At 33.6% G+C, this 27,452-nt stretch overlaps 1 protein-coding gene across 1 annotated transcript; it reads right to left on the bottom strand.

The window, feature by feature from the left end:
* Positions 1 to 2,617: 2,617 nt before the first annotated feature.
* LOC149476154 (uncharacterized) lies at positions 2,618 to 27,452 on the bottom strand. The gene is made up of 22 exons (XM_089711994.1): positions 27,436 to 27,452; positions 26,989 to 27,073; positions 26,581 to 26,682; positions 25,907 to 25,959; positions 25,196 to 25,378; positions 24,077 to 24,135; positions 23,393 to 23,421; positions 11,729 to 11,825; positions 10,568 to 11,243; positions 10,098 to 10,269; positions 9,454 to 9,847; positions 8,833 to 9,228; positions 8,214 to 8,363; positions 7,493 to 7,823; positions 7,275 to 7,347; positions 6,938 to 7,040; positions 6,306 to 6,404; positions 4,963 to 5,085; positions 4,393 to 4,532; positions 3,676 to 3,759; positions 2,875 to 3,112; positions 2,618 to 2,784 (listed from the first exon to the last, which is right to left on the bottom strand). The coding sequence occupies exons 1-22, from the start codon at positions 27,450 to 27,452 to the stop codon at positions 2,618 to 2,620; spliced, it is 3,771 nt and encodes a 1,256-aa protein (XP_089568120.1).

Raw genomic sequence — 27,452 nt, forward strand, 5'->3', positions numbered from 1 at the left:
CAAGGAATATTTTGATTTTTTTAGGTCCTTAAATATATTATACAGCCTGTAAAACTGCCCTTAAGGTGTGTTGTTTAAGGGCAGCTTCTGTGGGAGGCAGATTTTCGATTTGCCTGTCCGTTTTTGTTAAAAATTTGTTTGCGACCCTCATTTTCTGTCACAGCAGGGTACAATGTGAAAAACAAACATGTACTTATAATAATTATAAAAAAATATAAGTTCTGGATAAGAGTATCCTTAAAATATCGTGACCGACCTTACCTATCATGCATTGTAATCACAAACTTTTCAATTTCACTGTCTGCATATTTGCCACTGTAAAGTGCTTCAAATCCTCGTGTGACATTCGGATATGCCTTCCATACCTCAAATGCAGGTGTACCAATAGTTCTTTTAGACCTTCTAGCTTTGGAACACACGATATAGTAGTAGTAGCCAAAATAATGTTAAGAACAGTCGACAGATATGGCTAGTACAGAATATCATGTATTCCAAGCTAGAAGGTCTAAAAGAACTATAGGTACACCTGCATTTGAGGTATAGAAGGCATATCCGAATGTCACACGAGGATTTGAAGCACTTTACAGTGGCAAATATGCAGACAGTGAAATTGAAAAGTTTGTAATGACAATGCATGATAGGTAAGGACGGTCACGATATTTTAAGGATACTCTTATCCAGAACTTATATTTTTTTTATAATTATTATAAGTACATGTTTGTTTTTCACATTGTACCCTGCTGTGACAGAAAATGAGGGTCGCAAACAAATTTTTAACAAAAACGGACAGGCAAATCGAAAATCTGCCTCCCACAGAAGCTGCCCTTAAACAACACACCTTAAGGGCAGTTTTACAGGCTGTATAATATATTTAAGGACCTAAAAAAATCAAAATATTCCTTGCCCATCTGAAATAAAAAGAAAAGAGAAGCTTTGAATTGATAAGATGTCGGTGCGTGAAATCTTGCAATTCCAGATTGAAGTGTTTTATACGCCAGCTCAAATGTACCGAATTATGTAATTGTGGAGGTGGTTGTCATTATTATTAATACAAAAACGTTCTATTATTATCAATCTTTATTTTTAACAATGTTACCTGACTTCATTTATAATTTAAAGATGATTAAAAATCACACTAATATTATAAAGACGAAAGTGTGTGTGTATCAGTTAACCAGGTAATACCAGACAAAATAACATGGTATAGGACCAATAAGTACGAAACACTCGATGGGCGAGTCAGACTCGCACTTGACTGGTTTTTGTTTTATGTTATTGCTTATTTTTCGGGCCTATTAGCCGTCCCCTACGCTGCGCTGACGAACGTTCCTGTACTTTCTATAATTTATTTCACATTGAAAATGGTAAGATATATGTTACATGTTAATGTTTTTATAATCTGCATAAAATGGCCTTTCAGACAGTATTTTTTTATAAACCAAGTTTCATACAAAAATATAAAAATATTCTGGTTTGTTTGGATTTTGCCACTGCCAAAAGTTTATTATTTTAAAGATTGTGACATATTTTGCTATGGAACCCTAAAAAACTGGTATGGGGAATAAATCGGGCATCATCTAGTTACCTGATAACGACACCAAACTTGACTCAAAGGGCCAAATGAATCCGCCAGAATTTTTTTTCCGAGCGCCGGGCGCTCTGTTCTATAACCCCCCCTCCCTCCCTTATGCCGGGGAGTAGACACTGGCTACCAGGCGATTTGGGCTTAGGTGGACGAGTACAACATTCGAACCAAATTTCATTGCTTTACTCAAAAATGTATACCTTTCCATACAAGCATGCCCATAAGAAAACGGACTATTAAGGATATTTTCCTGTGCAGATAAGATGCGCAATAATAAACGCAACCACTGCGACCAGCCAGACAGCCCGGACTCTAACCGAAATAGCAAGAGGAACAGTATATCAAAGAACCAACTATACTAAAATGCTCTCTTGTCAACGTTGGTAGCTCCTATACGATAAATTAAATCTAAGTTTTATTTCTGATAATAAAGGTTATAAAATGTACAAGTAAAATAAACAGAAAAATACATAGGTAATTAAAGGCATTCCGTTCAACTAATTGTAATTGTTTAGACAATTTTTCACAAAGAGTTAAAAGGCTTCTGATAAATGCTTGGACAAACAAACCAATTCTATACCATATACATGATTTATTTACATCAATCTAGGTATATTATATTTAAATGGCAAACCTAGGTATATATTAATATGTTCAGAAACACATTTTATCTATACTAATATTACAAAGTTGAAGAGTTTGTTTGTTTGTTTGAACGCGCTAATCTCGGGAACTACAGGTTCGATTTGAAAAATTATTTCCGTGTTAGATAGCTCATCTATCGAGGAAGGCAACAGGCTATATATCATCACGCTACGACCAACAGGAGTGGAGCCACGGGGGTGAAACCGCGCGGAGCAGCTAGTAATTGATAAATTAATATTTATCATCTTGTAAACAGTTGAGCAAAGTTCATACTTGAGATTCTGTGCCATTTCTTTATCGAGTTGAAAATGGCATTAAATAAAACGACAGTCTAATAAATAATAATTATAATATATTTATAAAACTAAAACTAGACAAAGTAATTTCTCAGTCATTCTTTTTCACAGTCGTCTTTTTAGCTTCACCTAGCGCTCTAAAATACACATCTCTGAGATTCCTTTCATTTCTAACTTTCGTATCAATGGCGTCCAATTTATCATTAAAATATACACCATTATTATTTTCTTCTTGTGCATTTAAATCATCATTGTAATCTGCAAATCCTTTATTTACATTTTCTTTAGTAACAATATCTATATTATTTAAATGTTTCAATTCTTCTTCCAATTTCTCGTGTTCTGTTTTAACCTTTTGAGGTCCTTTTGCAATTAATTCTTCTTTTTTACCCTTTTTATCACCTTTTTTCTTGTGTTTTTTACTTTTGTGTTTTTCATTATGCTTATGTTTTGTTTTCGTATTCGCTTTCAAAGTTGTTGTTGGGTCTGGTGTCTTGTAAAACAGATATTTGTTAAAAAGCCGTCTGAATCTTGGCTTTTTGAGGCTTCGCTTATTTCTTATTTCCCTCTTTCTATAATTGAATGTCTGTAAAATAGGATGTACAATTACTTTAATACTTAAATGAGAGTAGCAAAAAAATGGCGATTATTGTTGAGTTAAATAAATAATTTTGATAAGATCATAATCAAATGGCACAGGTTCAATTTATTGAAAAGTATTAAAATTGTTATTATTTTCTGCATTGCAAATACCTTAATTATCACATAACATTACACATTTTTTATATTATAGTAGAGCCATTTTAATAGGCAACATTTGACAGTTCAACAAAATTCAACAACGTAACCTTGTAACGACGACATAGAATAACATGAAGATAGCATTGATAGACGTCAAATGTTGCCTATTAAATTGGCTCAACTATAATTATTGTGTTACTAGCGGTCCGCCCCGGCTTCGCCCGTGGTACATAATTACGTTTTCTCTGCATAAGAACCATCCTCGTACTTCAAGGAATATAATAAAAAAAGAATTATCGAAATCGGTTCAGCCGTTCTCGAGTTATGCGCTTACCAACACATTTTGCGATTCATTTTTATATATAAGAAGATTTGTTAAATATTAAATGATTTAAAAGAGAATCTTACATCGTATTCATTGAGACTGTTTAACTTCCTGTTTAAGAACTCCAGTTGATGTTCTAAGTACTCTCTCACTCCAGCCATTTTGCTCTGCAAGTAATGATAATGTATTACCTATTGTTAGAATATAATCTTAATGTATATGTCGCAGGCAAATTGTAATATTTCGCCGTTTACAAACGGTCGGTATTTTGTAATAATATGCCGAAAATTTGTAATCAGAAATTTTTGGTTTGGATAAGGGGGTGGGTTAGGTTAGGTTCGTGTTTTTTAAAACTACACGGAAATAGGAGCCCCATGAAGTGGGGCTCTGTCGGCTCGCCACCGTCTTTTTGTAGAATTTTGGAAAAAGACGAATTTTCGGCATATTACAAAATGCCGACAGTTTGTAAACGGCGAAATATTACAATTTGCCTGCGACATATACATACAGTACTCCTGAAAGTTATTTTAACTAAAATGTTTTGGTATTAAAATCACGAAGTAAAATAAATTCTATGCAAGTGGCTTTCTGTTAGCGTAGCGTTCAATAGAATAGACTACGAATGTATGAGATTGACGTAACCTGTAGATACGTTTGTCTTTAGCTGTAGATACGCTACGCTAACAGAAAGCCACTTGCATAGGGGGTTTATCTTACCTGTCTATAGCAAAAATGCGAAAATCTAAAGCAATAACATCTTTAATTATAGTATAACATTATTAGCAGTATCAAATTCATACTTTGTCCTCATCAGTCATTCCATCATACTGCTGTATCAGATCCTGGACCGCGCGGATCGAACCCAAACACTCCGTCCTGTCATCTTGATGTGTATCTTCTGTTAGTGTTGGTAAATCGTACAAGTCTGATGTAGATTTTTCTGGAAAAGTTATTTGTTTATTTAATTTTACTGCTACTGTACCCTACTTCCTACTAATATTATAAATGCGAAAGTTTTTGAGGATGTGTATGTGTGTTTTTTACTCTTTCACGCAAATACTACTGAACCGATTACAATGAAATTTAGCACACATATAGATGGTAACTTGGATTAACACATAGGTTTTGTCCCGGAAATCCTACGAACTATGCGGGCGGAACTAGGCGGGAAAGCGGGCGAAAGCGCGGGCGGAAAGCTAGTCTTTAATAAATTTGATTCTGTCTTACTATATTGCTATTTCCAAGAGCATTAAGTAAAAAAGTGTGTGTTGGAGCACACGTGTCAGAAGTGAAACTTGTAGCAAATTTCAAAAGACCAAATCGTCGCTTTACTCCACGACAAATTGGTTGAATGAAATTAAAATTGATACCAAATCGTCCATCAGGAAACATGTGACTATATTCAGAGAGCGGTGGCAGGTTATCTACAATCGGGTTGTTCTCTGGCGGTGCTGTCAGCCATTCTAAAAAGTCACGAAGGTCTGGTGGTAGTTCTGAAAATAAATCAGATTTTAGTGACTATGCAAACGAGAATGACCACGGGTGGTATCGGTAAAATTTTAGTTGTGCCACGTATTCGTGATATTGTTAATTCCTATTTGTATTTATAATGATCATATGTATCACTAATAAGTCTTAATTATACCGGATAAATTGAAATAATAGTAAAAGTTTGTGTTTTGAAACATATATCTATCTCTCTTGCAAGCGTCCTGCGTCATCTGTCATTGTGTTCGACGCATTGTTCAATGTTATTTATTTTGAAATAATGTTTATTACGATTTACTTTTCACATTTGTCTTGTAAATTGAAATATTACCTATGTAATAAATGTAAAACTTAACGTTCATCGTTAGTTTAAACTCGATAAAGTATTTTTTTAAAGTGTTGAATAACACTATTGTTTTATTTTTATTGTCGCGAACTGCGGCTTATTTACATAAAAACTTTAATCGTTTCTAAAAGTACTAACATCAAGCTTTAAATTGAGCTATATTTCATCTTGACACAATAAGTTTGATTGCGATACCAAGTGCCATAGTCACTTGGGCAATCTCCCTTGTGTTACAGTATTTTAGTATTTTTAAGATAATGATATCCTTGCGAATTCACGTGTTTGTATTAATGATAGCATTTTAATTTACAATACTCCTAATGCTAAGCAAAGTAAATACTACACGAATAGAATTTTCTTCACAATAGTAGTTCTAAAATTCTAAGAGCTTCGCTTCAGGTATAAGAATCTTATTTCAACAAAAGGTAGTTAAACAGCCACCTGTATCAGTCAGAAAACTAAATTTTCATCTATCTTTACTTAAACTGGTGGCTCTAATCAGACTTTTGAATACTAAAAAGAGCAACTATAGAGTTTCTTGCCGGTTCTTCTCCATAGATACTGCTTTCCAAATCGGTGGTAAATGTTAAAAATGTTATGATGATTCAAAGTGCATCTAGAAGAATTCTAATTGAATGAATAAATGTTTGAGTTTGAGAATGCGTTTATGCAGGCCCCATAACAATGCCCAAATTGAGAAAATTTTTGAAGTGAAACTTCTTTAGGCGCGTTGAGAGTAATATTTCAAGGTCGCGTCATGGCAATACCGTCACGCCATGGAGTAAGGCGACGATATCTTTGAATTTTGCCAAAGAAGTTTCACTTCTGACACGTATGCTCGGTACACACGCTCTTTTTTGTATACGTGGTTGGGCTTACTTGCGCACGTCTTCTGCTGTACTTGTATATCCACCAGGTCGGACATGAGTCGTACGAGCTGCTGCATTAGACCTGTAGCTTGTGTTCCCTCTTCGTTGTCTGCACGTGCTACATGTGGAACAAAATCTCATCAATTATCTATTCAAACATGAGGTTTTTTTTTGGAAATTTTATTGATTTACATGACAAAAATACATAAAATTTTGCAATGTGGTTATCTCTTGTTTTTGTTGTTTAGACACTGCTTTCTCAACTGGTGGTATCAAGATTTGATAATATTATGACGATCGCTTCTAACTCTAGTTATTTTAAGAAATATTTGTGAAAAATTGAGCCAGTTCCACTGGTTGTCTATAAGACTTGTTTCAAGGATATTATCAAGTCAGTTAATTACATTATTCTAAGGGCCAATTTTTCAATGCTTGGATAAAACTTATCCGTCCAATAAAGTATTACACGATAATATTAAAATGTCACGTAAACTGTCAAATACGGGCAATTAGAATACGTTTTTAAAATGGTAGTTTTATACATTATTCGACGAATAAGTTTTATCCAAGCATTGAAAAATCAGCCCTAAATAAAACTTTTGTAAGTATTATGTTTGTTTTCTTTCCTTAAACTATACGTACTTTCAATTTTCCTAGTGTTCCTGACAGCTTCTGCCGCCTGTTTACACACACGTTTTAAATTCGCATTTAACACTGCAAAAGTCTTTCTTACTTCATCTTCACCCTGTATAAATTAAATGAAATTATTTTTAATAGCATGTAATATAAGGTGTTCGTCTTTAGCGATTAAAAAGTATTACTCCAAAACAATCCTAATTTCATTCTTGTTAAAATAGTCATCAATAAGTGCAATAGCTTTAATTAATATGTATTTAAAAAGATATGACTTCATGTTTAAGATTAAAATTTCCGCTTTCATTGAATCAAATGAATAAACTCATATATTAATTTTACTTACATTACTGTTATCAATGCTTCTCATTCGACGGACACTTACAATTTTATGGGGCAGAACATTTGGGTTAGGTTTCCTAAAAATATTAAGATCAGTATTTTTCTTACAAAGTGATTGAAAACTTCGAGACCATCAATAAATGCTAAATTATAGTATACGTACTATGGTATAAAAACATCAGGAACTTGAAAATCTGGTCTAAACAGCTATTTATTACTTACTTTTGATCTTTTCTATCTTCCACAAGTTTCCATTTCTGATTGATATCATCACGAATTTTATCCGTCATAGTTTTTAATTTATCTTGCACCCAATCTTTAGATTTCAATAGTGCCCCTTTATAATCATATTTTGCCGCGTGTTTATCTCTAAGTATATTATCTAAATAATCCATTTTCATTCCGTATTCATCGTCATCGTATAGATCGTTCCAGAAAATGAAATTACTGCCAATACTTCTTTTGACTACTGTCTTGTTATTTTCGTGGGTTTTATTATCACTTATGGTAGTTTTATTCGTACCATTTATTGATGTTAGCGTTGTATTGGCAACTGAAAATATATTATTGAAACAATATTAATTATGACTTTAGATACTACATTTTCTGGCATAATTTTAAATATCATATCTTTAAAGGTGATCTTTATTCTTTATAACAATAACGTTATGATGCAGAGCTTTTTTTTTTTTGTTTAAACTCGGTTATATCAGAAACTGGGTCTAATTTATAAGAAATATTTTTTGCTGGATGGCGACGATTAAGAGAAATGCTGCAGATGCAGCAGATAATAAAAATTACAAAATTAGGACAAAATATATTTACTTTTCGATCAGATGAAGTTGCAAAAGCAATCACCAGTCATCGGTGACATTTAAATCAATTCGCTGCACAATATTGGTAACTTATTTTAAAGTCAATTTAGTTTATTTATTATGCTTACCTGTTCCGTTATTTAGAGCAGCATCAGTTTTATTATTTTCTTCAGTAGAAGTTACATTATCATCAACAGACATCAGAACTCTAGATCGATGACCAATATTTTCAATCATTTCTGAATCGTACATTGGATATAATATTTCACTCTTGTTTCCTATGTTTGTGCTTTCTTTGGAGCTGTAAAATAGTTAGTTAGTTATAGTTATATATTCTTTCTTGCACACAAATTTTTATTATTACAATACAAGGATATCAGAAGCAATTGGCGGCTTTATTGCTAAATAGCAATTTCTTCCAAGCGACCAGTACCAAGCATGAAATATACAGTTGCAAAATAAATATAGTGTCTAGGTAATAAATATTTGTCTAGATAATTTTAATATCACTGGTTGCAATATTTAAAAGGATGAGAACACATTGATTGAAAATGCTATCAATTTCAAATATTATTTAATGTGCATGAATATTTAACAGTGATCATCAAAGATTATCTAAAATGCTTTGACTTTCTAAAATTAGTGAAAAGTAACTAAAAATAGTTTTACATTTATTGAGGTGTTTTCATAACATTATCTCAAGCAGCTATATATCACATACGTACACATTAAAATTTGTCGTATTGCCTTTCATCTCTCTAGGATCATTAGCCATAGAGAAAAAGAAGTCCGCCATCATTGCCAAGAATTCACCAAAACCATTTGTATCATTTGCCTTCACTATTTGCGTTTTTTCATTATCAATCGACTTGAGTGATCTCAGCGGTTTCTTCAGTGTGAAAATAACTTTATTTGCTTCTTTATTTTGAGTTTTTAAATTATCTGTCGTTTGTGCAGGAGTGTATATTTTGTCAGCTGCTGTTGATTTTGTATGAGTTTTAACGGGACAAACAACTTTGTGAGGTTTTACAAATCGAATGTGTTTTCGGATTGAATTCATTAGACATTTGACGTCGTTCTTTTGTGATACTGTGCCTGGTTTGTATTCGATTCTTACGCCCTCTGGATCGTATTGAATGCCACCTACAAGAATATTGAGTATGTTATTACTTATTACTAAACTGTTAAATGGGATGGAATTATGTAGGCTGTTTTTACGATAAACTTTCTGATTTTGCAAATATCGTTGGTATGTTTACATTTATTAAAAAAAAACAGTTATTGTACAAACACTATTGTTAAAAATTATTTCCGTAACTACACTTTAGAAGGAATGTTACGTTTATTTAGAATCAAAAATATCATTACCTTTCTTCATACGACCATTCCTAACATCACTAAACACCTTCATCCCCTCCTCCGGTTTCTCTGTTCCTTTAGTTGTTGCACTGTTACTATCCTGCTTAGCATCAAGCACTCCATAATCACTGTACGCTTGTGCCATATTAACTAATTTATTATATTTATCATCGAGATAATCTTCCACATACTCTGTGTCTGTTATATCGCGCTCCGCTTTGTCTTTTTCGATTTTAATATCTTTCGTATCAACTGGTACTTGTATGTTTAGATTGTGAAGAGCCGCTTGTTTTATCATGGCATTAATTTCATCTGGATATAGCGGCATTGGTCCTTTCCAGTTGGGATTGTAAATACCGGGATACGGATTGTTTTTCATGAAGATTGTTGGTGTGTTGTCGTCCTAAGAGTAAATTCACTATGATAGAAATACCATTTGAGAATTACGTCATATTGGGAATATCTAATAAATATTAGTTGAAAAGGAATAATAAAATAGCTTCAGTCCGTGTCTTCCCTTGCTGAATGAATTCATTCATTGCTCTACACTTTATTCGGTTGTTTTAATAAAAAAAAGGATTCTAAGGAACCATTTGAGTAATGAGTTCAATCAGAACAAGAATGTTGGCATCTAAAGTTGAGTTAGTACTTACATTATTACGCTTAATTCTATCAACTTGCTTGTCAGTTTCATCGTGTGTTTCCTGATCATCAGCCAACACTTCTTTTAGATCATCATATCCTAGGGCTTCTTCATATTCTTCATTAACTTGCATCAACTTTCGTCCGAACTCGAATTTCTTTTCATTAGGGTCTTTAGGGGTTCTGAAATTTATGTATGATGATAATTTCACCTATAAATACGGTTATAAATTGTACATATAATTGTACGGTTTATAAATTGACAATATTTTACGTTTTTCAAATTGAAACGCTGCAGCTGTAGAGAAAATGAATAGGATAATTGAAAGCTTAAATTTTACTACAAAAATATCATCAGGTAGGTACAATACAACTTACTATACAACAAATTTGAACGTCAATTAAGTTCAGTAAATAATATGACAATTTAAAATAAACTTAATGTATATGAAAAGAAAAGGAAAAGTAACTAAATACTAACTTCGTTTGCGTAAATATAGTTTCAATAGTCGACTGCGGTATATTTACTTGTTTATTCTCAAAATAATCTGGACTCATATCTGAGAAATTTTTAGCTATAGTAAAATTAATATTCAGCATATCATTGTAATCCTCATCTTTTTCAATGTAATCATTATTTTTAATTCTATATCTAGGATCTTCTTGTGGCTTTCTTGTTGTTTTATAATTTACTATATCTTTGACAGTAGTTTTTCCATTATCACTTTGATACAGCATTTCATCTAATCGTTGGCTGTTCTTATAAAACGGATGCTTTAGTTTCTTCTCGTGATATTTACCGTTGTGTCCATGATAGCACTTTGGGAAATTCCTTCTCTGAACTATTGGCTCATATTGTACGTAATACTTTTCCTTTTGTACGACAAAGCCTGTTAATTTCGTATTATTATCTCTTTTACCACGCTTGTTTAATTCTTTAGCATTATAAACAATCGCGTTCTTATGCTGATCATTGTTATTATGAACCTTATTGTTATCTGCATTGAGTTCATTGTTGAAATCAACTGTATCTTCCATGGACCGTTTGAATCTTTCCGATATAGATTTTATATCAGTCTCAGTTTGATAATTGTGTGCTAGTGATTCCTTGAGACGTTTTATTTGTGCATCAGTTTGTATTAGTTTCTTGTAGAAATCTGTGTAACATAAATAATATAATAGACAGAGTTATCTTTAGGCACTTGTTATGAATTATCTCCAGTTGTTAAAATGTGACGTATCACAGTAGTCCTATTTATAATCTTCTGCTCATTAACCAAAAATAATAAAAAATGAATCAGATGATTGTTTTATAAAATATGATTTTTGAAGTGAAAACTTCTTTAGCGGCGTTGAGCACTTTTTCTGTAATGGGTATAAAATCTTAAACTCGCGTCAGGACACCTGATGACCTGATCCTGAGGTGACCTGATCGAAAAAGCTTAAGCGTAAGACGGATACCATTCCAAAATATCAAACATGCTCAACGTTAATAATCAAGTTTTCACTTCTGCCGGCACTCCCGGAGTGCAACCCGTCTTTTTTTTAATTTCTCTGTTTATTCTTACTAACTAATATTTTTTGACTTACTTAATAGTGATACATAAAAACATTATTTTTACAAGTAAAGGAACACACGTACCTCTCAATCTATCACTATTTTGGCTGTCTGCCAGCTTCTCAGACCCCAAAACACTGGACAGATCACTGCTTATGCCGTTTAGGTCATCTAGACTTACCTGTAAGAAATATTTATTATTTAATTATGTGCGTGTGTGCGTGTGTGTGTGTGTATACAAAGTATATTATATTTTTAGTTATTTATTTCGAGTTGTTATTTTAGTAAAGTCCTTAAATTATAAAAACAGTGTCTTTTTAGATGATATTTCACTGTTTATATAATACTAGCGGTCCGCCCCGGCTTCGCCCGTGGTACCTACATGTTTAAACTATCCTATCTCTCAAGTTGGATCGAACTGCACATGGTGTGCGAATTTTATTATAATCGGTTAAGTGGTTTAGGAGTCCATTGAGGACAAACATTGTGACACGAGATTTATATATATAGTAAGATGTATATAGTAGTTATGTAATTAAAAAAAATAACTATTTTTTGTGTGGGAATAATAATTTTCATTACGTAGGTACATCTAAACATTAACCCACTTCTACATATCTTTATATGAAATTTGTAATCTAAACAGTTTGTTACCACATCGCGATACACATTCATTCAAATTTCAACCCCCGATTTCACCCTTATCAAGTATTGTAACGGCGACAAAAGGCACATGTCTATAACAATTCTATCGTAAGAACTTAACATACTGTCAGACTGAATAAGTCAAATTTTGAAGTGAAAACTTCTTTAGCGGCGTTGAGCACTTTTTCTGTAATGTTATAAAATCTTAAACTCGCGTCAGGACACGTGGCCTGATCGAAAAAGCGTAAGACGGATGGATATCAAACATGCTCAACGTTAATAATCAAGTTTTCACTTCTGCCGGCACTCCCGGAGTGCAACCCGTCTTTTTTTTATACAGGGTGTCCCAAAAAGTAGTGATGAACGGAAGCTGGGAGGCAGAGGACCTAGAGGGCTATCCGAATCATCCCCACGTATGTTATGTGACTTTTCATATTTTAGGAGTTATGACATTTTTTCAATTTTACATCTATCTAGCACACACTTAGCTCGCGAAGCGCAGCTAAATTTTTCATATAATATTTTAACCATATATACAATGTATAATTAATTAAAACGAAACGAAAATAACCCATCAAATAAACATTGACCAGCTGTAAGAAAACCCTAAATAGTCGCAATTACGGGGGTCTTTAAGACCCCATTAGCAATATTAACCCTCAACAATAAATATCTAGCCACTTTGTACCAGGTGGGCGCTTTCGGGTTAAATAATGTCCCGAATAAAGTACACTGTTTTAATTTTTCAGAACGGGTTAATTGTTTCCTTATTTATGGCTAAGCTGTTACGCTGTGAACCGATCGTCTTTTAAAACTCATTTCTGTTCTTGGGAAAATAAACTTGGGAGTTTGTTAGGATGAATCTATACTCAACTAGCGGTCCGCCCGGGCTTCGCTCATACATGCTTCAATTTTCTCTCCTTAAGAACCATCGCCGTACTTCAAAGAATATCATAAAAAAGAATTAACGAAGTCGGTTCAGCCGTTCTCCAGTTTTGCGCTTACCAAATACCAACACATTTGGCGATTCATTTCATATTATTTACTAGCTGTCCGCCCCGGCTTCGCCCGTGGTACATATTTATGTTTTCTCTACATAAGAACCATCCTGGTACTTCAAGGAATATAATAAAAAAAAAAGAATTATCGAAATCGGTCCACCCGTTCTCGAGTTATGCGCTTACCAACACATTTGGCAATTCATTTTATATTATTTATAAGATATACAATTATACAGGTTTTTACATTTGGTGCAAGCACTAAGCACTTAGTATTAAGCCCGTGCAAACTGGGCATTTTGAAATCAAAACTACCTATGTAAGTTTTACATTGCCTTGGCACCGACATCAAACCTACATATTTAGTAAATAGCACATCTAAATAATTTGTAGTAATTAATAATAACTAATCTTTATTTATTTTTTACTTTTCCGTTTTTGAAGTCGGTTTTTTAACGTACACTATACCCTAGTTATTTTTATTTTAATAGAGTGATTCAAGAGGAAGGTGTTAGTATAATAATTTATTAGGTTTTAGACAAAGCGGGCGAAGCCGCGGGCGGTAAGCTAGTATAATATAATCGTGTGTGTAATTATTGTGAGTACAATCAAATTTATAAGTTTATAAATATTTTAATCCATATTTGCCCGACTTGTAATTGGATTAACAAACACGACAGTTGATATAAATTATAATAATATACAATAGTTGATTAACAAACATATCGGTAATATACGATAACATACGAGGAAGTACGGTTCCAATATGAAGTTAAGAAACTTCGCAAATGCAAGGGAAACGCGTAAAATACAACAATGTGTTTAACTGGTGTTTGTTAAGGCGAAGCACGCTTCATACGCCACATATCTAATATATATTATAAAGGCGAAAGTTTGTAAGGATGTATGGATGTATGGATGTTTGTTACTCTTTCACGTAAAAACTACTGAACCGATTACAATGAAATTTAGCACACATATAGAGGGTAACTTGGATTAACACATAGGATAGTTTTTATCCCGGAAATCCCACGGGTACGGGAACTATGCGGGTTTTCCTTTGCAAACGCGGGCGAAGCCGCGGGCGGAAATCTAGTCATTCAATATTTCATTCCAAATCGGTATTTAATTCAAAATTTAATCGGTACTGTATTTTAACAGAAATGTAGCTGACGGACATACTTTCGTATGTATCAAATTTGCATTGATACGTGATTAAACTACCTGAAAGAAACTTACAGGAAATTTATGATGCGTTTTGTTCTATTAGAGCTAGCGCGCACGAGCAACTTTGTCTCCGCAACTATTTTGTCTCTCCCATCAATTTGTATGGGGAGTTGCGTCGCTACGTGCGCGCACTTTCATACTAGCCCATGGGCGGAGAGACAAAATAGTTGCGGAGACAAAATAGTTGCGGAGACAAAGTTGCTCGTGCGCGCTGGCTCTTATTATTTGATATTTAGTTTTAGGTATGGGTAGCATTTAAAATCAAATGCTTTATAAATGAGAAAAGTTAGAATAATAGAAAAAAAAAACGTTCACAAGGCGGGATTCCAATTCGCGTGTTTCGCCTTTACTTTTTTCTGTTCTTCAAAAATTTCTCAAGTTTTATTATTATTTATTACCAACTGCTATGAGATACTGATACTTGAATTTATAATCGTATTTTTTTCATTAACAATGAGTTTTTTTTTCGTAAACATTAAGTCAATATCTTTTGTTTTCAATAAACATACAAAACGACAACCTCCCCTTAACATCTCCCAAATTAAGCAGTCATTATTAACATGTGACGTATATCTTGAAATAAAATCACCCGTCCCTCTCCGTTTCAATCAATTAGAAAGAGAGTGCGTAATAAACGCCATTAAATCACTTGCCGTCTCGCTCCATCAACGTACGTGTGAGAGGGACGGATATACGAAATTACGATCAAGCCCTTTTGTTAATTTCCGAAACGATAAATTATTAGTGAGTTACAATTGCGATTTAATTGTAAATGTAATATGTTGTAATAAATAGTTTTTAACAAGCTTATTACTTTCACCTATATGTTTGTAACCGACTCCTTTAGACTCGATTTTGACCAACTTTAAACGATCGGTGAGGACTGAGGATGCAATAATTTCATGAATTTATCTTATATCACTTTTTAAGCTATTGCATAGCTTCTATCGCGGGCCATGAGCGCGGGGACCGAATCCAGAAATTTAGTAACGAAAAACCTCACGCTCCCCACTCTGACGGGCTCGGAGGTGTGGCTTGAAGGCATAGCATGCAATAGCTTTACCGCGGCAGTCCCCGAGTGCCACACGTCTTTTTTTAAATATATTGTAAAACAAATAAGACTAGCTATACAGGGTGTCCCACTGTTGGTATACTAAGCTCAAATGAGGTTATAGTTTTGCATACGCTGAGTACGTAAAAAATAATTAAAAAATTCCAGACGCATTTTTTTTTCAAATAGATGAATTCTTAAAACTCTATGTGTACACCCATAACAAGCGAGCCGCCCATCTTTGCCACCAGCACGTGAGCTATCGTTTAAGATTATGTTTTCATAGATAAAATGCTCATATTAGAGAAGCGGTATATGCCGGCTACGCGAAGCTAGAGAAGAAAACATGGATTTTCAGGAAAAATTTAGCAAAAAATTTTGGACGTAATTTTTTTTTAAAGTATTTTTTACGTGATCAGTGTATGCAAAACTACAAGTTCCTTCGCGCTTAGTATACCAATAGTGGGACACCCTGTATATGTCAATAAAAATTACAATTTATTTTTGTAAGTAAAAAGGAGTAGATAGGTATGGATAGGTAATCACCGGGAGTGGCACGTCGAAATATTGTTGCTAATTAGCCACAATCTACAAAAATAGGAATAATCAATGTACAAACATACAAAATAACAAGCAAGATACTGTTTATATCACCTGGCATAAAGTCCCGTATCAGAGATAGTTGCCATGGCAACCAAATGAGTACCACCGTTGCTAAATGCATTCGTAGTTATTACGCGGGTACCTTACAAACTTTAAAGATCACAAACTGCTAAATACGATTTTTTATTAGTTCATAATGTTATAGTGCGGGGGCTTGCGGTAATTTTTGTAAAATAGCTCTTTTCGAAAGTTCTTTCTTTCGATATAAATTAGTAGTATAAGTTACTTAAATTATACTACTAATATATATAGATTAATTAGTTTCATTTCATAATATAAAACATGTATTTATCAAATACAAATAAAAACCACGTAGATGCTGAGATATTAGTATTTTATAACGATTTATTTATTTTTTTTTTTTATTCAGCACAATGACAACAAGCAGTACCTATAGAATACTAATTAAAAAAAAAACTAATAAATAAAAACTAATCAACACATTTTTTATGTACGCAAAACATAATAATTTTCTTCAATCATACATTCATACATTCATTGAGGTACGTCTCGAATAGTGATCACTTTTTTATAATAGCAGTTAAAAGAAGACAGATACAAATCTAAAGTATTAAAGAAACACTTTTAATCACAATAATTAATCATCTTTGCAACGTTAGAGCCTTTTATTGTAAGAAAACTAAACAGAAATGAGACAATCTAAAAGGACGTTTCACATTAGACGGCTCTAAGATTACTTATTAAAGCGGAAATTATCTAAGCGCGTTGCGAATATAATTTCAAGGTCGCGTCATGGCATTGCCGTCACGTCATGCAGTAAGGCGATGGTTTTGGTATCTTTGAATCTTGCCAAAGAAGTTTCACTCCTGACACGTGTCCTCGGCGCACACGCTCTTTTTAACTATCTGTATAAAGTAAAATTTGACAACTTTTTTATTTAGAAAAACATATCATACTTAAAATAATGAAGTATGATTTTCAGTTGTCTAATATGCAGGAGTTTAAATAAATTAACGCAAACCATCTCATGTATCTTTTTTGTAATATTCCTTGAAGTACGAGGATCGTTCTTATGGATATAATAATTATTTCGACGTGTGGTAAACCGCAAATTCTTCAGATACCTACCTACTACTTATTCACTTATGTTTCACCGTCAATGCGAAAGCACCCCATAACACAACCATTACGCATATTTCAATATACTTTCAAAATAAAAAGGATATAAAAAGGAATGAATAACAACGGTCTCCCGGAGTATAATAGTACCTACATTGTGAATGCAACTTGAACTTATTTGAATGCCGCTTTTTGCATCCCTTTGTATAGTCTGTGGTCTGTCTGTGTGCTTTTTTATTATTATTTAGTATAGCATTAGACCAAATACGTTAACAAGAAAAAAATAACGATATTTGCCGCGTTTTTTTTAGTCTATGGTCTGGGTATTTTTTTTTCAAATATTATTTAGATAGAATTCTAGACCGAAATATGTTGGTAACAAGAAAAACGTATAAAGAAGTGTATTTGCCTCGTATTTATAGTCTGTGGTCTAAGTATTTTTTTATATAGAACTAGTGGTCCGCCCCGGCTTCGCCCGTGGTACATATTTCGCAATAAAAGGTAGCCTATGTCCTTTCTCGGGTATCAAAATATCTCCACACCAAATTTCATGCAAATTGGTTCAGTAGTTTAGGCGTGATTGAGTAACAGACAGACAGACAGAGAGATACTTTCGCATTTATAATATTAAGTATGGATATTCATAGTTCGTCCATTTGACACGTTTTTATTGTCTGTGGTGGCACAGATAATTAATAAACCATAATTCACAAAAAAATTCAATGATATTAAAATTAAAAAAAAATACCTACATCCAATATTGATCACAGAATCATAAACCATCACCTACGTAATTGTAATTGTCTGGGTGCTAATTATCTATATTCAAAATTATATATGTATGTTTATCAGCCATCTGGTTTCCATAACACAAGCGAAAGCTTAGTATCAGAAAGTGCCGTGTGTGAAAATTGTCCTGAAATATTTATTTTTTAAAGTGAAACTTTTATTACATCGTCTCAAACTTTTTGGTCTATGTCGCGTGACGGTCGAACCGTACGATAATTAACGTACAAATACGATAATTTTGTGCCTAAGTTTCACTTTTACCGTGGTTTCACAAAACCACACAACATTTTTTTCTTTCAGCGACACTTAACGTAAGCCACCGTCATTTACCATCACCCACCATCACTCATCGACGCGCGATCGTCACGCTTCATCAGTGCGCAATGAAAATATTAAAAATGCACACAAAGGCCGGCTAAAACACTCCGGCACACAACAATGGCCGCCTGGGGCCGGTCTAGATTAAAAACTAGAGTCACTAGACGGTAAAACATAAGTACGATAGCCTACGAAACGGCTGTACCTAGCCGCTTAGCGTTGATATCAACAACAATTCTTTCTAATAAGTTGTTGGTTGTACACAATAATATTACATCATCACTACAAGTACGTACAATATTATTTATGAGGTTTTAGATAAACCGCACGAAGCCGCGGGCGAAAAGCTAGCTACATATAAGAAGACATTAACAATAACCAATTGTATCGAATGTTTTATCAATTACTAGCTTCCGCCCGCAGCTTCGCCCGCGTGGTGTTTTGATAAAAGGTAGCCTATGTTCTTTTTCAGGGTCTAAAGGTTGTCTGTGCCAAATTTCATCAAAATCAGTTGAGAGGTTTAAGCGGGAAAGCGTAATAGACAGACAGACAGATAGAGTTACTTTCGCATTAATATTATTAGTAGGGATAGGTGTACCTACTGAACACTAACTTTGTACTCAACGAGATCCCTTGAAGCCGTTTCATTTTAACAAAAAACATCATATTTTTTTCCATTTAAAAAACTAATAAGTAACTCAGTATTTATAAAACTTCTTAGCTAGACAATCGTAAGCTAGTATATTCATCTTGCTTCCCTCGCATTATTGTATTGTTTCAGAAATCCCTTGGACACACGTTTAAGACCTATAAATCTGACATTAGTTTTTATAGAAAAAGTTACACCGCGACTGTCACTTGAAAAGAAAGATGGCGGCAAGCGTGACAGTTTTTACAGGTAAGTGAGGTTCCGTAGTATTTTGATTTGTGATAATTTTATTATGAAAAAGGCCATAAAACACAAAATATTTTTGGTCTTATAAAAGTAATATAAAAAACCATAATTAATTATTATGCCTAAATCCTGTTATTATCAAAAATCACGAGAAATTATGTTCAAAAATATGAGTCAAAAAATAAGTACTTTGAATCACCATGTTTTAAAGTTTTTAGCAACACTGCGTGTTGCAAGATAGTATCAAAGAGAATACAAATACTATGGATAGTATGACAGCAATATTGGACACATAATAATGTTATGTCAAATTCGATGTAGTATTTGGAGTTACGACAGTTTTGTATTATTAGTGCGATATAACCGAAAAGAGTGGAATAAATTCGATTGTTCAGGCGAAATCATCCGTGGTCAGGCGTGACCTCGGAATGGCGAAAGACGCTGGTTCGAATCCCTCCTCGTGAATAATTTTTTTCTATTCTTTAAAAAAATATATTTATAAATCATTTGATTTGAATGCTATACAAATAAAAAATATCAGATGTTACCTTGTTTCAGGTTACGTTTATTCACCGCGGGAACCCCAAAAAAGAGTTGTGCACACCCACAAATCACATAGCCCACGGGAAAGCGTGGTAAGACGCAAAATGATTTACGCGCTACGGACTCGAAGGGGTGATTATTTTGTATTAATATTTTTGTACCTTACCACAATTGAGTTTTTTGTTATGGTATATTGGAGTTTGTGTTGAGTGTTTTTTTTTATAAATAGCTTAATGTTATCAATGTGAAACTGTGCTTTTATTATGGTAAATGATTTTGAAGAATTTTGTGATATAAATAGATGTGACTTGTGAATAATTTAAAAACGCAAAATAGTGAATGTGTGTCTAATGTGCTGAATTATGCTGGATAAATTCAAACCAAAATATAGAAAAAAAAATTTAATTTCATGAAATAAAAGTAATTTAGCCTTGAATTAAAAACGACTGATATCTGAAATCGATTGCCTCTTTTCTCAAAGTCGGTTAAAATTTCCCAATAAAGACCATCCCGTATAGCTTTAAGGCGTCCAACCAATTGACTTATACACCACTTCTAAATATATTAATATTTATGGCCCGCGAGAGGGTTGAAAACTACCCTCATTTAAAACCAACCTTATTTCCTTAAACATAAGGTACAAATTTAAACACAACGTGTATCTCCATATAAATTACATTTATAAAATAATGTATAGGGTTTTTGCATTTAAGGACTCCTCTGTCTTTTGAGAACGATATATTATCTATGGCTCAAATCGCGATTGATTTTAAACCCGATTTATTTGCTGGCTGTACTTCGTATGTGAAATGTTTTTTTAATAGATCCACCTTGTTTATGTTGTTTAAAGTGGTTGTGGTTTTAAATCGTGATTTATTACACCTTTTCGTACGTTATTTATTATGTAGGAAATTTATGAGAAAATATGAAAATATTTTATGATTTTGATCAAACAGAATCCTCGAAATATCATCTAGTTTGATAGGTACCTATATATATTTTATTTTTAAGATTTGGTCATGAAAATTACGCCTAAAATATAAATGAAGATGTTACTTTTCTTAATACTTTAATGTAACAGGCGTTCACCTAAATCTATATACATAAACTAGCGGTCCGCTCCGGCTTCGCCCGTGGTACATATGAAAAATAGATGTTGGCCGATTCTCAGACTTACCCGATATGCACAGAAAATTTCATGAGAATCGGTCCACCCGTTTCGGAGGAGTATGCAGACTAACATTGTGACACGAGAATTTTATATATAAGAAGAAGAAGATTAAACTCAAAGGTGACTGATATAGTGATCTATCAACGCACAGCCCAAACTACTGGACATATCGGGCTGAAATTTGGCATGCAGGTAGATGTTAGGACGTAGGCATCCGCTAAAAAGGATTTCCCGAAATTCTTATGGGAACGGGGAAAAACGGGGATGCACGTACAAAGTCGTGGGCGGAAGCTAGTAATAAAATAAAAATAAATACGGTAAACCCGTACGGTAGTATCATGTATGGCTTACACTAATTGCAATGCTCATTTTCCATCGTTTTGACAATTGCAGTTTAAAAAAAAAACATCACCACAGCGTCCCCCACAATCCATCACGGAATAGCCCCGTGGCAAACAATGTGAACGTCTTTTCTATGGCCGGTAGCGTTAGCAGAAAAGGGCAAAAAAATCGTCAGCAGAAAAAGCAAAACAATATTGTAATATTATGATTGGTGGATTTCGAAATAAGTTAGTTTATACTAATATTATAAAGAGGAAAGATTTGTAATTGTTTGTATGTATGTATGGTTTTCACGCATAAACTTCTGGACCGATTTCAAAAATTCTTTCACCATTAGAAAGCTGCATCTTCACTGAGCAACAAAGGCTATATTGCATTTTCAAAAAAATTAGAGATCCTTACCAAAAATGCAATAATGTAACCCAAGGTGTAAAAAAATCCTAAATAAAAATTATGTCATCGCGTGCGCTGCGGAATCTATTGCTTGAAGTACGAGGACGGTTCTTATGAAAAAAAACATGTAGGTACCACGGGTGAAGCCGGGGCGGACCGCTAGTAGTTAACATACCTCTAAAGAACTCAACGTTTGGAATTTTAATTGTAATTGAAGTGAAACTTCTTACCGGGGTTGGAAAAAAATTTAGTGTAACATTTTTCCGTTACGCGGGACATTTTTCCGTTACGCGCCATCTTTTTCTTATCCCTACCACGCGTGATTCGACGTATTTCTGTAAAGTTGCATATAGTAAATTATTTTTTGAAAAATAAGGTCATAAAGAAGTTTCACTTCTTACGTGTGTACACTAGTACACGCACACATTTTTATTTCTCTAGGCACTAATCACTAGTATATTGCAAGTATACTGTGTATTATAAAAATATACACACATATATCTACAAAAAATTGTTTTGTTACCACGGATAAAACGGATAATTATTAAGAATTCCAAATATAATTTTTTTCCTATAAATTTTCATACGTTAAAAATATTTTTTTGCCAACCCTACGTCCCAACAGTACCCTCTATTTTGTCCTGCGGTATTCCGCGAGACAGCCCTGCATAAAGATTTGCCATACTATAGAAACTCGATACGAAATCGCGAAATAAAAACAATTTCGTACATATACCTACATAGGTATATTATTGTCGCAGTCATCTGTTTAAATCTGCTATTTGAATGAGTAACGCGTTCATTGAATGACGGCATTGAATTGAATGACTAAAGGACAAATCGTCAAGTTATTAAATGTAACATTCAACGTCTTGACTAAACATCATTTAGCATAGTCGTTGGTTTAGATAAGGCGGTCTGTTAGGTCAGGTTCGTTGTATTTTTAACTACATTAACATTCGGCCTAGTCATTCAATTAAATCACCCACCATTCTCCTTACCCCTCATTAAGTAATGTAGTAAGTTTAATAAGTTATATACATTGCAGGCATTTGCATCAATTCAACGAGTTAAATTTAAAATCCGTTCACCCATCCTCTTGCTGACTGTGCCCCAATTTACTTAACCTCCCTAACAAGTTACGTTCGAAAACCAATAGTAGGGGCTTTTGATTGATAAAAATATACGACGCACTGCATCAAAGGGATTTCTAAACGACAAAATATTTTGCATCTATCACTTCAATACCTTTGGGCGTCGTGTTCCATTGTCTGTTTGTGCGTAAACTTTTTTCTATATGTATGTAAATCTATATAATAAAAATGAATCGCCAAATATTATGTTGGTAAGCGCAAAACTCGAGAACGGCTGAACCGATTTTGTTAATTCTCTTTTCATTATACATATTATTCCTTGAAGTACGAGGATGATTTGCTTGTCGCTTGCTGATTGCTGCTTTTTGCTTGTCGCTTGTTGCTTGTTGCTTGTTGCGTATAAATTGTTGCGGATTTTGAGTGTTATTCGTATATAAATTATAATTATTATCAACGTGTCCCGTGTTCAATTTTTTAATGTTTTCACAAACTTTTATTTTATTTTTTTGTGTATAATAAGTATATTAATATGAACTTACCGAACCGTGCAGTTTCATTTCAGCGACATCTACAAACAAAAATACCATTTTATAAATATAATTGTGAGCGCTTTAAAATGTGATGATATTTCGTGAAAAATTCGAGAGGTTATTTTTATGAAACACTAGCTTTCCGCCCACGGCTTCGCACGCGTTTTCAGAAAAATCCGCATAGTTCCCGTTCCCGTGGGATTTCCGCGATAAAACCTATCCTATGTGTTAATCCAAGTTACCCTCTATATGTGTGCTAAATTTCATTGTAATCGGTTCAGTAGTATTTGCGTGAAAGAGTAACAAACACACACACATCCTTACAAACTTTCGCATTTATAATATTAGTAGGACTATCAGTTTTAAATTAAAATATGCAAAGTAGAAAAATATCACAAGAAGATGCCACAAACGAAGTCGAAGTACACAGTTAGTTTACAATTTATAATAATAATGTAATTATTTTATCAATTATTGTATTACTAGCTTTCCGCCCGCGGCTTCGCCGGCGTTTTCAAAGAAAAACTCGTTCCCGTAGGATTTCCGGGATAAAACCTATCCTATGTCCTTTCTCGGGTTTCAAAATATCTCTATACCAAATTTCATGCAAATTGGTTCAGTAGTTAAGGCGTGATTGAGTAACAGACAGACAGACAGAGTTACTTTCGCATTTATAATATTAGTATGGATTACCTGATCCCATATATCCAGGATATTGTGGAAAACTGTTTGACAGAGTGTTCCAGTTTTTGCTGCAAGAATATAATACTTATTGATTATTTTAATGCACTGCAAATATAAACAAGTGATAACTGCGTTAAAAACAACCGACTTCAAACTTGCACTTGCAACATTTACAAATACAGACAAAAATGCTCATAAAATAAAAACTACTGGGCCTATCCAAATAAAATTTTTATGGGACCAATTCGACACCATCCCGCATCGAACAAAAAAAGAATCACGTAAATCGGTTCAGAAACCACGGAGTAATCGGTGTACATACATAAAAAAAAAACATACCGGCCGAATTGATAACCTCCTCCTCTTTTTTGAAGTCGGTTAATTAAACTATACCGGATGTAATCGTTAAAGTGTGCACAGGCGATTATTCCGTAACTATTGCAGATATCAAAAAACTTTATACTGATAATGAAAGTACTTAACCTAATGAGTAAAATGGCAATAATAAGTTTTTAAAAATAAAACGAGAAATATCGAAAAATGTTACTTTAAAAATGCTTTAAACACTCAGGGTGTAATCCTTGTATATAGGCAGGTCAATATTCAATAAACTGCGATATAGTTATTTTTTCTAACTACTTCATAGATCAATAATATTTTTACTCTTATTTCTGTATATATTTTTATCTTAGCTTGATATTGAGTTTGAATCAATTTGCACCTTACACCCATCACTAATTCTAAATACACACATCAACTAAGTCTAGGGACAATATTTTGAATTGTTCAAATGTCTAAAAATCTAGAATTTTGTGATATTGTAAATAGAAGAATTTTAGCTCATTTTAAGGTACACTATAAAATATCCCTAGACTGTTGTGAAGTCCCATATCCCCAAGTGGGGTAAGGGGCAGATGCATTATACATCTGTTTCACTGATCGATTTTCTTTAGGGACAAGTAGGTGATCAGCCTTCTGTGTTCTATCAGACCAAGACATTTTTTTTCTTCGTCTCCACCTGCTACGCTCACGCGTCTGTACCAAGGAGGCGGTCAAACGGTAGCGATAGACTGTTGATTTGTGTACATTTTTCATATTATCTAATTGCTTGAGTTTCAGTGCACTCACCCATCATACCCATCGTTCAGCTGCCGCTTCCTCAAGTGCAATCCCTTCACAGGTCCATGGTCCGGTCGTGTCTCCAGCACGGGAGCCCGGAAGACCATGCAAAACGCGACCGCCACAGACACAGTGAACAGAACGAGTAGACACGCCACGCACATGTACTCGGAGCCGATTAGCTTCTTAAGTCTATGGTAAAAAATAAACTGTCTTACCACAAAAAACTTTAGACAGGGTTTAACTTTAAGCGCGGGTTCACTTTAATATCATTTTGTCGTATTTCACATAGACAACTATTAAAGTGACAGATCCCTGGCTTAAAGTTAGACTGTGTTTAAATTGTTTTGTGGTAATACCAAAATAGTTTAAAAAGATTAGATTGTAATTTTTTTAACATTGTTGTTTTTATAACAAAACTAACACAAAAACTAAGTTAAAATATCGCTGTATTTTTTAAAATAATAACGTTGTTTATACAAGCAAATGTAAACAAACTTCATTGTAGTCAAAATAATTAATATCACCCTACTAATATTATAAATGCGAAAGTTTGTGAGGATGGATGTATGTGTATGTGTAGGTGTGTATGTTTATTACTCTTTCATGCAAATACTACTGAACCGATTACAATGAAATTTAGCACACATGTAGAGGGTAACTTGGAAGTTACCCTCTACATGTGTGCTAAATTTCATAAAACTTTAAAACTTAACTTACGCGCAAGATACGCACGAGCAAGTGTCGTCCGCTTTCCTCTCAGTTTTATCTTTCTGTAAGTAAAACGTAAATTCATCAGTTTTTTAGGTTTTATTTTCTGCGTCTATTTAATTTATAGAATCCTCGAAACGTAGCTCATATTTAATCAATTAACATTGTAATTATTATTAAAAACTTGATATAAAAATGCTGCCTAATCTCCGAATTGGCATGACCGAATTTGACGAGACTTTCACTGGTGATGTAAGCTTTTTTTATAGTTTAATATAAATTTTTAATAAAAAATAAATTTCAGATTACCTTAAACCACCAAACCTCTCTTTTATCTTCTTGGAGAGCCTGAAAATGATGGTTTTATTCGTATCGATAGAAATCACAAGTTAACTATAAAAAATACAGTTCAAATTTCATGATTTCTATTGCTTTCTTATACTCTATGAATACTATCATCCAGTGAAAGTCAAATTGTTTCTGAGATAACAGAGACATGATGAACAAACATAACAGACAGACAGACAAAACAAAAAATGTATCGTAATTAGTATATTGTTATGGTCAATGTCGAATGCCGTAATGGAGGCAAACATCGACGAGCAATTTTGTTGGGCCAACGCTGCCCATTGTGAACAGGCCTATTAGATAAAAGTAAAGTGTGAAAGAGATAGAAGGTGTACCTCGCTTCCGTCTTCATTCTTTTCTTCTCTCACTCCCTGGACCGTGATCTTATGTTGTTTTATACGCCTGTATCTATCTGTACTGCTGGAATCGTAGGACTTCTGCAATATAATATAACATTATCTATACTAATACTAGGTACAAAGCTGAAGAGTTTGTTTGTTTGTTTGAACGCGCTAACCTCAGGAACCTGGTCCGATTTGAAAAATTCTTTCGGTTTTAGATAACCCAATTATCGAGGAAGGCTATAAGGCTATATATTATTATCATCACGCTAAAACCAACAAGTGCGGAAAACTGCGGATAAATCCGCGGGGCACAGCTAGTGTATTATACATTTATAAATAAATAATATAATATGCATCGATTGTGCTGGCGAGATCACTGGTGGTAACTAAAAATATTACCTGATCATATTTAGGACGTGAGGGAAAAGTCTTTTTCTTTTTTTCCTTTTGCTTATCTTTTAATAGTGTTATTTTCTCGGGGTCTCTGAATAAATAAATTTAGATTAATTACACAGATCATATTAATAATTTTATAATTTTAAAGATTAAGGCACGGATTTTGATGGAATATATAAAAATACTAGCTTACCGCCCTCGGCTTCGCACGCGTTTTCAAAGAAAAACCCGCATAGTTCCCGTTCCCGTGGGATTTCCGGGATAAAACATATCCTATGTGTTAATCCAAGTTACCCACTATATGTATGCTAAACTTCATTGTAATCGGTTCAGTAGTATTTGCGTGAAAGAGTAACAAACATACACACACACTTCCATCCCCATAAACTTTCGCATTTATAATATTATAGTAGATAATTTAAAATTACTATTACTTAAATGATTACATACGTGTTTTCTTTTTGCAT

Source organism: Colias philodice, chromosome 28 (genome assembly GCF_061535455.1).
Source record: "Colias philodice isolate Cphi_HAF_F1 chromosome 28, ilColPhil1 Martin Lab GWU primary, whole genome shotgun sequence".
NCBI lineage: Eukaryota > Metazoa > Arthropoda > Insecta > Lepidoptera > Pieridae > Colias > Colias philodice.